We start from the raw sequence: 15375 nt of genomic DNA, 5'->3' as shown, positions 1-15375 counted from the left end.
GTTCCATTACCTGTTGGGGCCTTGGTGTCAGCCTTCTTACTCTCCCGGGCCCCCTTCTGAGCCCACACCTGGACCATGTACTCCACACCTGGCTTCAGGCCTGTCAGGACAGTGCTTCTCTCCTCCTTCCCCACTGGAACCTCCCTGGTGATCCCATCAGCAGATGTGTAGCGCACCATGTACTTGTCGATGACCGCTCGCACCGGGTCCCAGGAGATGGTGGCCGTGTCCTCTGTCACCCAGTCAGTCACCAGGTTTCTGGGGCTGTCAATTTCTTTTAAAAAATATTTGGAAAAGCCTAAGCTTTGAAGCCATGGGAGGGATGCCCACCACCCCATCACTGTCACTTTTATCTTCTAGAACTCTCTTAGCACAAGGCAATGGTATTAATGGTATTCCCATCCAGAATCTGCTGGTGGCCAAGGGACAGGGTAACCCCCGGTTCCCAATTTCAAAAGACCACTCATTGTAAACTTAACATACTTTCTTGGTGTTCAGCTCCCTAAAATGTGGGAGGAATGACATCTTTGTTTAGCAACATTAGGCACATCAAATAAATCACTGAACATCTGCCACAACGTTCAGGGTACCCAATTTATCCTTTTATCAAGGGCTACTTCATGAGCAACCATTCTCAGAGGATTATCATAAGCACTGGAATGGTCAGAGCCTATAAACATCTTTGCTGAGTCCGCTGAACACACGGCCACTGCACAACTTTACTTCTCCTTCCAGTGGACTGAGTGGTATGGTGAGTCGCTCACCAGCATCAGGCAGGGACAGCTACCAGCTATCAGCTCATGGAGATCACTACTGGAACTCACTGTCTTTTTTGCTCTTTAGGACTTTCTTTGCAAGGTCTCTCATGTCAGGCCACATCTTTGGCTCTAGGCACACTCAGAATCCACACACTCAAAATTCAACTCTGATTAACCATTTTTTTCTTGTTACCTGTTGGGGCCTTGGTGTCAGCCTTCTTGCTCTCCCGGGCCCCCTTCTGGGCCCACACCTGGACCGTGTACTCTACACCTGGCCTCAGGCCCGTCAGGACAGTGCTGCTCTGCTCCTTCCCCACTGGAACCTCCCTTGTGTCCCCATCAGCAGACGTATAGCGCACCATGTACTTGTCGATGACGGCCTGCACGGGAGTCCAGGAGATGGTGGCCGTGTCCTCTGTTACCCGGTCGGTCACCAGGTTTGTTGGGCTGTCAATGTCTGAAAGCAAGGTTAAAGTGCACCATTAACAAGCACCAAAGAATTAGATCATGTTGCTTGGAGGGAGGCAGTTTCCTGTTCTTCTGTTTTTCCTATCTCCTATGTCAGTTTTCAGTTATTTCATGGATGTAGACCCTCTCTCCATGGCTAGACTCTTGGATCCTCAAGGAGGCAGCACAAGACAGTAGGATGAGCACTAGTATCCAGACTCAGAAGAGCAAAGTTCAAGTTCTAGCCCAGATATGTAGAACAGAGGTGCAGGAAAAGCCCTGAGCAGAGCCAACAGTCCAGGGGTCTAGGCCCAGCTCTGTCTTCAGCCAGCTGGGCCCTGGACAGGTGGCTCTACTGCCTCTAGCTGAGCCTGGGTTCCTTCTTTATAAAATGTGGGCCTTACTATATAGATACTAAGGTACCATAATATTCCACGAATATTCTACAAATCTGACTTCATGAATCATCAACTAATTTCATATCTTATAAAAATTTATTCACCTTTCTGCATTTGAGTTTTCTCAACTATAAAATGGGGATATTTATCCCTGCTCAACCCATCTCACCAAATGCCTCTGAGGACCAAGTAAATGAGGAATACAACCCTTATTCATTGCTGGTGGGTATGATAAATGGTGCCACAACTCTGGAAACAATTTGGTCATTCCTCAAAAAGTTAAACATAGAGTTACCATATGACCTAGCAATTCCACTCATAGGCATAAATCCCAAAGAATGTCCACACAAAAATCTGAGCACAAATGCTCATAGTATCCCTAGTCACTATAGTCAAAAAACAGAAACAACCCAAATGCTCAAGTTACAAATAGATAAACACAATGTATTACATCCATACAATGGAATATTATTTGGCAAGAAAATAAAGTGTTGACACATGCTACAACATGGATAAACCTTGAAAATATTCCATGTAGTTAATAAAGCCAGTCTCAAAAGGCCACATGTTGTATAGATCCTTTTATATGAAATGTCAGAACCAGGAACTCTTATAGAGATAAAAAGTAGTAGTTTCCTAGGGCTGGGGGAAGTAGGGATGGGGAGGGACTGCTAATGGGCCAGGGGTTTCTTTTCAGAAATCTTCAGTAATGAAAATCTTCTGAACTAGTAATAGATACTAGATACTAGTAATAGTTGCATAACTTTAAATATACTAAAAACCATTGAAGTATATGCTTTAAGAGAATATATTTTATAGAAAGTAAATTTTATTTCAATAAATCTGTTCTTTAAAAAATGAGAAGGGGCCCCTAGGTGGCTCAGTTGGTTAAGTGTCTGACTCTTGACTTCAGCTCAGGTCCTGAACTCAGGGTTGTGAGATGGAGCCCCATGTCAGGCTCCATGCTGAACGTTTGGTCTACTTGAAATTCTCTTCCTCTCCCTCTGCCCTTCCCCTCACTCTCTCTCATGAGTTGAAGGTGGGCTCCTTAGTTTCAGATAACATGTAAAAGGGAGGTGAAGGGTGGTCTGTGCAGTCTCTTAAGAAGGGACACCATCTTGTCCTTCCATAAATCATCTAATCTGCCAGTATCAAATCAAGAAAATAAAACTTGACCAGCCATAGGTTTTGGTTTTACATTCTCAAAAAACAATGCTCCATTACCTGTTGGGGCCTTGGTGTCGGCCTTTTTGCTCTCCTGGGCCCCCTTCTTGGCCCACACCTGGACCGTGTACTCCACACCTGGCCTTAGGCCTGTCAGGACAGTACTGCTCTCCTCCTTCCCCACTGGAACCTCCTTCGTGTCCCCATCAGCAGATGTATAGCGCACCATGTACTTGTCAATGATTGCTTGCACTGGGTCCCAGGAGATGGTGGCTGTGTTCTCTGTCACCCGGTCAGTCACCAAGTTTGTTGGGCTGTCAATGTCTGAAAGCAAAGTTAAAGGGCACCAAACAAGCACCAAAGATTAGACTATGTTGCTTGGAGGGAGGCAATTTCCTGTTCTTCTGTTTTTCTCATCTCCTATGTCAGTTTTCAGTTGTTTCATGGACATACACCCTCCCTCCGTGGTTGGACTCTTAGATCCTCAAGGAGCCAGCACAAGAAGGTAGAGAACTAAGTCCAGAGTCAGAAAATCTGTGGCCCTGCACATCTCAGCTGCTTCTGGTTGGGCCTTGGTCTCATCATGTATGAATCTGGGGTTTAGGTTGGACAGCCTTTAAAGTTCCTTTGAGTGCTAATGTTCCATACATACATCTAATTTCATAAATTACTAATTGGTCTCATGACCTTGGGTAAGTCATCTCACTTCTCTACATTTATAAAATAGGACCAGTAGTTATTGTACATATCTCACTGTCATCTGAAAACCCAGACAAAAAAGTATAAAAAGAGACATTGAAAATATTGAATATTAGTGTCTGTAGAAAGAAGTGGCAGAGGAAGATGTTAGTGTATACCTCAGAGACCTGTTATACATCAAATGAGTTAATAATATGCCCTTTAAAAAAATAATAATATGCCCTTTATGACAATTTTTGGCACAGAGTAGATGCCCAATGACCATAAGTTATTATTAATGATATAACTTTGTTGATACTTTATGAATGAGGATTATGCTCCTCCATACCATGCACAGAGAAGGTGTTCAAAAATGTAGTCACCAAGAAAATAATAGCATGTCTTTGTTCCAAATAGTTCATTGCAAAAGTCATTTCCCTAAAATCCTTGCTTCTAAGTCCTGTCACAGATGTGCAACAGTATGTTCAAGCAGGATTCTCTTATCTTGGTTTGAGTTATGACCCCCAAGAAAACTGGTATCTACATTCCAACCTGAGAGCCCACAGCCAAGGCAGGGTCAACAGTCTTGTGGCCCTTAGCTGACCAACCATCCCTTTCATAGGTTGGGGAGGCCAAAGAGATGGGACTTCAAGAGTGGATTTCTTTAGGCAGAGTTATACTGTGAACTTCATGGGTGGAAACCCAAACCTCGAGTAAGCAATTGGAATGGCATCCCTCACAGACCTGGTTATGCATACCCTGGAGCAAATGTTCTTGACCAGGAATGATTGGCAATGTCTCAAGACCAACTTTGTTGTCACAATTCAGTGTGGGATAGGGAGGCTCCTGGTGCTTAATGGGTAGAGAGGCCAGGAATGCTGTTAAACAGCCTACAGTGCACAAGACGGACCTTGGCAACAGAGAATTATCCAGCCAAAAATTCCAATAGTGCCAAGATTGAGAAACACTGCCCACAGCCTGGGGACCACTGTGGGCTGGTGTCTGACATGTGCCTAAAATATCTAAGAGGTGAGAAAATGGCCATTTGCTCTAATGCAGATCGGTGAGACGCTGCAGCACTGCAAAAGAACTGAACATCTGGTTGAAAGAACAAATGGTGCATGCATGCTCCCTGTGGGCCCGATGTGGGCCAGGGAAAGAAGAGCCAACTTTGGATTGTTTTAGAAGCTGTCCAAGAGGCTCACCCAGAGGGATGAGGTGGACCCAACCAGAAAGGCACTGGAGTCACCCCACATGTGCAGACAGGACGAAAGGGAGCAAATGACTAGCAGGAGAGATGCATCTGCAACAGGATCATTACAATGAAGGACTGGAGTGTAAGAAAGTCTCTGAAGAACATGCAGAAGTGCTCCATGAGGGGACACGTTAGCTTTAACACACATCAGGCCCCACAGCAGGCCCAGGGCAGCTGTGACAGTTATGGTCAAGTAAGACCCCTTAGCTCTCCTCCTCTCCTCTCTCCAAGTTGTGCCAAACATAAATGGGTCAAAAAATCTCAGTTAGTATGCTGGAAGGAAGGGGTCTAAGCACCAGAAGGGAAAGCAAAGAGGAGCCGAACACACCCCTTTCAAATGGTGGGCACTTAGCCTGCCAAGGGCCTGAGCTAGTGGAGTGGAGAAGCTTGAACTTTAAATGAAGTATTGATAGAGATATTTTAATTACTAAAATGATACATATTGGGGACTAAAGTGATCAGATATTGCTTATTTTTAGCTAACAAAACACTCTCATTATTTCTGCCTAAACCATTCATCCAAAAGAGCAGAAACAAAAAAACAAGCTCCACAGAAAGGGTTTAAACAGGGGAGGAGGGAAAGCAAAGTAGGTTTGGATTTACAGTTAGGCTCCCTCCCCCAGGACAAGCCCTCCTGCTTTCAATCACATTTACTCCTCACCAGGTAAAGCATTCAGCATGTTAACAACACAGAAGATGCACATGCAGAGAACAAAGGAACGTGAGGAATAAGATCAGCTTTTAAAGACCTACGCTGGAGACAAGACAAGCTATGCATTCTAAGAGAAGCCATGAAATAGAAGTAAGGGGGACACAGTGGACTCTGCAAGGACACCAACCTGCATTTCCCTGAAACCTCTCATTCTGCCAAGGTCACAGAAGGAAAACCAACTGAAATGGACCATGAGTTCAGCAGCAACACAGTGGTGACGCATGCCCTCTTACCTGTTGGGGCCTTGGTGTCAGCCTTCTTACTCTCCCGGGCCCCCTTCTGAGCCCACACCTGGACCGTGTACTCCACACCTGGCTTCAGACCCGTCAGGACAGTGCTTCTCTCCTCCTTCCCCACTGGAACCTCCCTGGTGTCCCCATCAGCAGATGTGTAGCGCACCATGTACTTGTCGATAACCGCTCGCACCGGGTCCCAGGAGATGGTGGCCGTGTCCTCTGTCACCCGGTCAGTCACCAGGTTTTTGGGGCTGTCAATTTCTTTTAAAAAATATTTGGAAAAGCCTAAGCTTTGAAGCCATGGGAGGGATGCCCACCACCCCATCACTGTCACTTTTATCTTCTAGAACTCTCTTAGCACAAGGCAATGGTATTCCCATCCAGAATCTGCTGGTGGCCAAGGGACAGGGTAACCCCCGGTTCCCAATTTCAAAAGACCACTCATTGTAAACTTAACATACTTTCTTAGCTTTCAGCTCCCTAAAATGTGGGAGGAATGACATCTTTGTTTAGCAACATTAGGCACATCAAATCAATCATTGAACATCTGCCACAACGTTCAGGGTACCCAATTTATCCTTTTATCAAGGGCTACTTCATGAGCAATCATTCTAAGAGGAATATCACAAGCACTGGAATGGTCAGAGCCTATAAACATCTTTGCTGAGTCCGCTGAACACACGGCCACTGCACAACTTTACTTCTCCTTCCAGTGGACTGAGTGGTATGGTGAGTCGCTCACCAGCATCAGGCAGGGACAGCTACCAGCTATCAGCTCACGGAGATCACTACTGGAACTCACTGTCTTTTTTGCTCTTTAGGACTTTCTTTGCAAGGTCTCTCATGTCAGGCCACATCTTTGGCTCTAGGCACACTCAGAATCCACACACTCAAAATTCAACTCTGATTAACCATCTTTTTCTTGTTACCTGTTGGGGCCTTGGTGTCAGCCTTCTTGCTCTCCCGGGCCCCCTTCTGGGCCCACACCTGGACCGTGTACTCTACACCTGGCCTCAGGCCCGTCAGGACAGTGCTGCTCTGCTCCTTCCCCACTGGAACCTCCCTTGTGTCCCCATCAGCAGACGTATAGCGCACCATGTACTTGTCGATGATGGCCTGCACTGGGTCCCAGGAGACGGTGGCCGTGTCCTCTGTCACCCGGTCAGTGGCCAGGTTTGTTGGGCTGTCAATTTCTTTAAGAGAGATGAAAGAATGTAGCATTTACCAACTCTCTAGTTCCTAAAAGGCCAGCATATACACAGACAAAATGATGATCTCAACAAATTTCAGAGTCTTTTATGCCAGTGATTGGGATAACATAAGGGTTTAATTAAGCAAGTGGTCTGAAATTCCAAGAATGAGCTTATATCACTTAATGATATGTAGAGTTTTTAGACAAAGCCAAAATAGTGTCAGCTCTATAAACTTTACCCACAAGTAGGCTTTGGATTTTTTTAAAAAATGGTCTTCATATACAAATTTCTCCTTTGCCCTGGATTTATATAATACACTCTTTCAGTTCCTGACTCCTCATACCTGAAAGCAATTATACATCAACAAATCTCTGCATAGGCTCTAATATTTTCTTTGGGAAGAAAAATATCCTGGAAGTAGGAGCTTTCAGTTCTTTCCATATAAAACATTATGTCTGTGGCCAGAGAACCGGAAGACTTAAATTGATGGTATGTGAGGTCTGGGTGGATAAAAATAATCCTGCTTACAGAATCTGTCTGGGTTTCTATGCAGTTGAAATTGGGTTGGAATCTGGGCTCCACCATTTCCTAGTTGCTAACTTGGGCAGACTATATAACTTAAGTCTCTGTCCCTTCACCTCCACAAAGAAGGAAAGAGCAGTACCCATCTACACATCTCACAGGTTATAGCAAATCGCAAATGAGATTTTCACTTGGTAAATGCTTAAATATAAGCTCTTTGTTATTATGAGTGTCATTTGAGGCATGAAATACCCTTTTTTCCTTAAAATGTGAACCTCTCGAGTTGGAAATCCAAGTAGTGGTGGTGCACAATTAGCATGCCTTCATATTCCTGTTTCGAAAACCACCTCCTCAAATGGCTGAGCTTTCTGTGACAGCAACTGCATTTCCAACCTGTGCTCCATAGCTGGACATGCACGGCCAGGCCAGGTGGGTGGAGCGCCCAGCCAAGGGAGACAACTTGCCTTGGAGAGCACAGAGTTCAGAAAACACTAGAGACAGAGGACATATATGGAGGACTTACACTCTAGCATTCTCATCCTTCACTACTCCATTCTCATAAACCTGTCCACCATCAATACCACTCAAGGTTATAAGATAATTGCATATTGAGATAAGACAGAAAACCAACCTGTCCTATTCTTATACCTTAACACTTTGCACATGCTTCTCCCACTGCTAATGAGCACCCACCCATCTGTCTAAACCCTGCTCAGGTGTCATCCCTTCCTACTGCCTGCCATGATCCCACTCTCTCATTCCAGTCTCTGGTATGTACCCTTTTCTTCTGATTCCTATAGTTCCACAGACATTTCTCAGCTCTAGAAACAACATAATTCACTGTACTTTATCTTTTTTACTTGTCTTCTCTACCCAGGTGGTTGTGAATGCCATGAGCATGAACTATGTCTTTCATCTTTGCAACCCTAAAGAGCCTAGCTCTGCACCTGATACTGTCAGCAACGCGGTATCAGGCACACATCCCAGTGGCTCCCAATAATCTGGGGTGCTAATTCATACCACCCCCATCCAAGAGTGGGGAAGATTCTTCTCTGTTCCAATTTCTACGATCTTAAAAAGACTGACTCACATGCTTTCTTTTCACAATACTCAAAATCCTAGTAAAGGGAAAGCCTTGTTTAATATAAACCAGGAGGTGGCAATCTACAGTCCCTGGGCCAAATCTGACCCACTGCCTTCTTATATAAAGTTTTAGTGAATATAGTTATACCAGTTAATCTACACACTTTCTGTGGCTGTTTTCGCATTTCAATGGCAGAGCTAAATAGCTGGAACAGAGACAGTAGGGTCCGCAAAGCTGAAAATATGCACTATCTGGTCCCTCACAGAAAGTGCTGACCCTGCCTTTAAACAAATCTAGATCTCGCCATCCTTAATGGCAGCTTCTCCTTCCTCTGCAGGAGATAAGCCCCACTTGGACCCAGGAGGTTCCATGCCGTGAAATGTGTCAAGGGCTGAATGCTGATTAACATTCACTATGGACTGAGTGTTTGTATCTTCCTCAAACTCTTATGTTGAAGCCTTAACTCCTAATTTGATGGTCTTTGGAGGTGATACCTTTGGGAGATAAGTTGACTTAGAAGAGGGCATGAGGGTAGGTCCACCATGATGGCATCAGTGCCTAGTAAGAAGAGACTCAAGTGTCCTCTCTCTACCATGTAAGGGTGTAGGAAGAAGGTGGCCACCTATAAGCCAGAAGCAGGCCCTCGCCAGGAACCCAAACAGCCAGCACCCAGGTCATAGGGCTTTCCAGCCTCTAGAATTGTGAGAAATAAGTTTCTTTTGTTTAAGTCCCTCAGTCTATGGTATTCTATTATAGCAGCCTGAGCAGACTGAGACACACCATAAGAAATAATCACTACTATCACTCACATAGCACTTTGCTACATGTCGGGCACTTCCATGAATTAACTCAGGCAACCCTTACAAGAAGCCTATGAGGTAAATACTCATATGCCCTAAGTTACAGATAAAAATCTGAGGAACATGGGCAGCCCGGGTGGCTCAGCGGTTTAGCGCCTGCCTTAGCCCAGAGCATGATCCTGGAACCCCGGGATCGAGTCCCACATCAGGCTCCCTGCATGGAGCCTGCTTCTCCCTCTGCCTGTGTCTCTGCCTCTCTCTCTCTCTCTCTGTGACTATCATAAAGAAATAAAAATTTAAAAAAAAATTTTATCTATTTATTCATGAGAGAGAGAGAGAGAGAGGCAGAGACACAGGCAGAGGGAGAAGCAGGCTCCATGCACCGGGAGCCCGACGTGGGATTCGATCCCGGGTCTCCAGGATCGCGCCTTGGGCCAAAGGCAGGCGCTAAACTGCTGCGCCACCCAGGGATCCCAATAGATAAAATCTTAAAAAAAAAATCTGAGGAACAGAGGCGAAGTGACATGCCCAAAGCCACTCAGCTAGTAAACGTAGAACTGGGCTTAAAACATGGATGTCAAAGCTTCTGAAACCATGTTCCTAACTAATTATTGGCTTCTGTGAGTGTCTCCATGCTAACTGACTGTCCAGAACAGACCCCAGTCAATAAGTGAATCCTTCTCTATGATTTCCTGTCGAGTGTCTGGAACCTCAACTGGGCTCTGAGATTAGACGGCTCTGAATTCAGGGACAGGAGCAGGGGAGAGTGTAAGCAGAAAGGATGCTTGGGACATGCCCCCTGCCATCTCAGGACGGTGGCAAACACATGCGGAGTGGAACAGCTGGTGAAGTATGGGGACGGACCCTTATGGTTTCTGAAAGCTTCAAGGCAGAATCGGGACATTTGGTGACTGTTGACTCAGGATGCAAACCATTTCCATGGTCTGAAAGAGAGCTCCAGATTGTAAGCAAAGAGCCTGTACAGCCTCTGCAAAGGGAGATAAGCATTTAAATTCACTGTCAGCCAAATGCTTTGAGTTTTAACGTCCAAAAAATGAAAATTAGGAAGTGTTACTCTTCTCTGAGAGAAGAGGAGAATGGAATGGAATGGAATTCTAACCCAAATAAGTATGACCTTCTGTGTAAAATAAAAAGGCTGGTTTCTTTTGTTTGAAGTTAAAAAGGGAAAAATCGTAACTGTGAAATTTTAAATTGCTTTTGCAACCCCCTTCCCCATGCCTGCAAGCAAAAGAGCTGATGCTAGGTGGGCATCAGGCTCCGACTCACAAACCAGCTGTCTCCCTGCCATGAGAAAACCCACTGAGGCTCCCATTCCTCTTACCTGTGAGGGCGTCAGTGTTGGCTTTCTTGCTCTCCTGGTTGCCCCTCTCAGCCCACACGTAGACCCTGTATGCCTCTCCCGGCTTCAGGCCCGTCAGGACGGTGCTGCTCTGCTCCTTGGGTACCGCCATGTCCCTGGTATCCCCATCAGCAGAGGTATAGCGCACCACGTACTTATCTATGGTGGCCTGGACTGGGGCCCAGGAGACCACCGCTGTGTCTTCTGTCACACGATCAGTGACCACATTGGTTGGACTATCAATTTCTTCATAAAAATGTGAGAAAGAAAAATTAGAGAAAGACAGTTGTTTGGTCAAGATCACAGCTGCTTCAAGATCTAATTCACTTGAGTGACCTAGCTCCAAGGTCCACACAACGCAATAGGGTCTCTCTGTCCTCTGTGACAGGTAGACAATTGGCCTCTGCTTGAACCCTTGGCTGAGAAAGGGCTCTCTGAGGGATAAAACAGTCCCTTCCACTTTGAGACCACTGAGCACAATAGACAAGACCCCCTCAAATGTAACCACTTGAAGTGGAACTCCTTCGAGAGGCAGATAGAATACACCTAATACTCTTCTGGGAGACCCTCCATCAGGTGCTCAAGAATAGTTACCACTCTCCTTCCCAATTCTCCTCCAATCAAAACACCTTCACCTCCCAGTGTGTACACTTGTAAGTTATGAGCTTTTTTTTTTAAGTTAGGAGCTTTTATATTGTTATACCATACTATGCCACACCACATCATATCATATTATACTTCCAAATTATAGTTTCTAGACCTGGCACATCTAAACTTGCTCCTTTTTTCCCTGATCAGAGAAAAATCTCAGTCCATTCATTCAACAATTTACTGAGCATCCATTGCATGCCAGGGAATATAATGGCACTCAGGAGTCACCAATGAACAAAACATTCAGAAATCTCTGCCTATGCAAGGCTGATGTTCTAGAAGGACCAACCCAGAACAACATGCCCTCCATGTCCTAGACACAATGCTCCTCAGTAACATATCCTCAGCCTACAGCCTCAGAAAATCCCTATGCTTTTTCACACATGTCCCTACTAACCCAGGGGTTCTCAACATTTGTCAACACTGGGCACCTACTAAGTACCACCCCCAGAGAGTCCAATTCAGAAGGTCTCAGAAATGTGCTGGTATCTCTGCTGAAAAAACAAATACGCAGAACTCCATAGATGATTTTCCTGTACATCAAAAGGTTGAGAAACCCCACACTAAACCACATCTTTCCCTCTTCTGCATATAAAATATATTTCCTGAATCCAGGGTTTACTCTTGTTATATTTTATCTTATGGACTTCATTCATAATTTAGTCATTCACTTAACATGCTGATTTTCCTTTCTAGTTTATCATTTACAAACCTAATAAGTAAGCCATCTGAGTGCAGCAGCCATCAAGGACACTTACAAAGGTGCCTCACAGAACAAAGCTGACGCATGCCCCGAGAACCCTCCCTACATGCAGATCTATATCTTTTTGTGTAAAGACATACAAAACAGCTTCTTACTTTCAGAAATTCAAGCAGTTTTGCTTCCTTCCCATCCTGCTCTAGTTCTCCTGGCCATCAATTCTCCAGCAGAGAAGTTAGAACTTTACATAGCTGCATTTTTTCACATCAACTAGAATTACCTTTCTTGAGCACAATGGCAGTGTCTTACTTGTATGCAAGGAAATGAAATATGTTCCATCACCAGAGATGGTGCATATTTTATTTAATAAATCAACTGTCGTTGACTGAGCATATACTAACTGGAAGGTGCTTTTTACACATTATTTTATCAAACCTCATAGTAATAATTCAAGGCATTTATCAGATTCCCCGTGAACAATTTTAGAAAATTAATAATAGTTATCATTTTTAGAGCACTAATTATATATCTGGTTCAGAGAGGTTAGATAACTCAGCCCAAAGTCACTCAGCTAGTAAATGATAGTCATTTACACATCCTACAAACATTCCCTGAGTGCCTAGTTGGAGATAGGAACTCAGTTTAACTCAGTTATCAATTAAAGTGTGCTCACCCACCCCCCAAAAAAGATACGTCAAAATGCTAACCCTCAGTATCTCAGATCGTGACCTTATTTGGAAATAGGGTCTTTCTAGAGATGATCAGGTTAAAATGAGGTGATTAGAGTGAGCCTAATTCATTATGCTTGGTGTCCTGATGGAAGGGGGAATCTGGACACAGAGCCAGACACACACACACACACACACGCACAGACGATGATAGGAAGACATATAGGGAATAGCGAGCCATGTGGCTGGAATGCTACATCTATAGAGCAAAGATCATCAAGGATGGCCAACAAACAATAGAAGCTAGAGGAGGTAAAGAATGATTTCTCCCTAAAATTGTCAAAGAGAGCACAGCCCTGCAGACAGCTTGATTTCAGACTTCCAGCCTCCACAACTGGGAGACAATACATTTTGCTCTTTTAAACCACCCAGTTTTTGGTTCTTTGCTACAGCAGCCCTAGGATACTAATATAGTTGACCCCTGAACACTGCAGAAATTAGGCTCCTGGACTCTTCTGCTCAGTTGAAAAGCCACATGTAACTTCTGACTTGCTAAAAACTTGGACTCATAAACTACTGTTGACCAGAAGCCCACCAGTAGCCTCACACATTTGAGTGACAGATATCATGTATGTTATATGCATCATATACTGTATTCTCACAATAATACCTCTTTTTTCTTAGTTTATTTCCAGGATTTCTAGGCTATGTGGTTAGTGAGTTTTTCCCAATCATCACGAATCTCAAAAATTTTTTCCAATATATTTATTGGAAACAATCTACAGGGCACCTGGATGGCTCAGTGGCTGAATGTCTACATTTGGCTCAGGTCATGATCCCGGAGTCCTGGGACTGAGTTCTACATCAGGCTCCCTGCAGGGAGCCTGCTTCTTTCTCTGCTATGTCTCTCCATCTCTGTGTCTCTCATGAATAAATAAATAAAATTTTTTTAAAAAATAAAGGAAAGAAAACAATCTGCATATGAGTGGACCAGTGCAGTTCTAATCCATGTTGCTTAAGGGTCAACTGCAGAAGCAATGAACAGAATAAAGACACTACTATGGAATTTATATTTTCCTGAAGGAGAAGATGATAAACAAGAGGTGATGGTACTAGCAAGCCCAATAAGGCAAGACAGAGGATTAGAAAATGCTGAACAAAAGATATCTATGAGCTTAAACAGGGAGGTGATGAAAGAGCTGTCTTTCTGGGAAGGCAACATTCAGACAGAGACTGAAATGAAATGAGGCAGTGGGCCATATACAGTCCAGAAATCTCATTCTAGGCAGAAGGAGCTGCAAGTGCAAAGGCTCTGCTCCACATATTCAGGGAGCAGCAAGAGGCCAAAGTGTCTGGACAGTCAGCGAGGGGGCTTGAGCGGCTAGAGGTGAGGCCAGGGAGGTAACAGAACAGTGGACTGTGGACAGCCTCCAACTGTTGCTTTTACACCGAATAAAGTAAGAAACTTCTGGGTGGTTGGCACAGAAGAATGGCATGATCTGATCTGCTTTATCAAAGGATCCCTCTGGCTGCCAGAGAGAATACAGGCTGTAGTAAGTCGAGAGAAGAAGTCCCCTGGGAAGCCACCTCAATGGCATGAGAAGACAGGGATGTGAACCAGTGTGGCAGAGATGGAAGTCATGAGAAAGACTGAAATTGGGGAAATTTCAAATGTAAACTTCCCAGAATCTGCTGATAGAATTGATGTGGGATACAAATCCATCCTTCCATCCATCCATGTTGTTTGAGGTCCTGAGCAATCTGCAGAATGGGGTGACCATTTACAGAGATGGAGAGATCTGAGGGAGGGCAGAATTTGCAGTAGAAGGGGGGTGAGGTAGGGCCAGGAATTTGCACCTGGACACTCTAAGTGCTAGAGCCAAGATGTGAACCATTCCTATCCATCAAAGACTGCATCTCCACTTTGTTTGTCCTGAGCAGCACTATCACCAGCCTTTTCTTATGGAAATAAGAACAATAAATAAATAAAAATCAAGAGTGACCTGAAAGGTACCTGCAATCTGAGTCTGGCAGCAGCAGGGGATTGGAGCTCGAAGTGACAACTGGAACAAGGAAACAGTCTTATATCATTGCTTTTGGGAGATGGGGCAGGCATACCTCATAGTAGAGCAGGCAGTGACCACGTCCCGGGCCTCTGGAGGCTCCAGCAGGCTCAGGGGACAGTGTACACAAGAGGGAGAACTCGCTCCCCACCCAATTCCCCTTTCTGCGCAAAGCATGGTTTTGCACATGACAGGAGGGAATGAAGAGAGCCTCCGAAGGTCCAAAGGTAACATGTCAATCTGGGAAACCAGGGTGGTCTTGGGAATGGGGACATTTAGAATGGGAAGTGACAATGGGGGGAAAAGAGATCGGGAACACCCTACAGTCCTGCCTCCCAAAGTCCTTGGTCCTCATCATCTCCAAAGTGACCCATATCTATACAACCCATGGTCCCAGCAGTGCCCCCCACCACCCCTGCCTGGCCCAGATCAGTGCTTGGCACCATAGCTGCAGGACCCACAGTACAGGCCTATGCCTTGTGGGGTCAGGAACGTCTGTGTGTGGAGCCCTCTCAAGATCCACCATGCCCACGTGAGTGTAACCAGCCTTGACGCATCTTGTTCCCTCAACAGCCTCAGAGCACTCGAGGAATGGAGAAAAGCTAGGGAAGGCATCTCGGCTATGAAGAATAAGAAGGTAGGAAGGAAAAATAGGATCCTCCCATGCCAGGGTTCTGGAGACCTAG

The 15375-nt window shown here is 45.0% G+C and overlaps 1 protein-coding gene across 1 annotated transcript in view; it reads right to left on the bottom strand.

Moving 5' to 3' along the window:
- TNN (tenascin N) overlaps positions 1–15375 on the bottom strand; it is a 61841-nt gene that overhangs the window by 25189 nt on the left and 21277 nt on the right. Inside the window, exons 7-12 of the mRNA XM_055319479.1 lie at positions 10590–10853; positions 6578–6841; positions 5646–5909; positions 2828–3091; positions 952–1215; positions 11–274 (exon numbers count right to left, since the gene is read on the bottom strand). Of these exons, the coding sequence (XP_055175454.1) occupies positions 11–274; positions 952–1215; positions 2828–3091; positions 5646–5909; positions 6578–6841; positions 10590–10853 (1584 nt within the window). The remainder of the gene's footprint in view (positions 1–10; positions 275–951; positions 1216–2827; positions 3092–5645; positions 5910–6577; positions 6842–10589; positions 10854–15375) is intronic.

Source organism: Nyctereutes procyonoides, unplaced genomic scaffold (genome assembly GCF_905146905.1).
Source record: "Nyctereutes procyonoides isolate TBG_1078 unplaced genomic scaffold, NYPRO_anot_genome, whole genome shotgun sequence".
NCBI classification, from domain to species: domain Eukaryota; kingdom Metazoa; phylum Chordata; class Mammalia; order Carnivora; family Canidae; genus Nyctereutes; species Nyctereutes procyonoides.
This window is presented reverse-complemented; position numbering and strand designations above follow the sequence as displayed.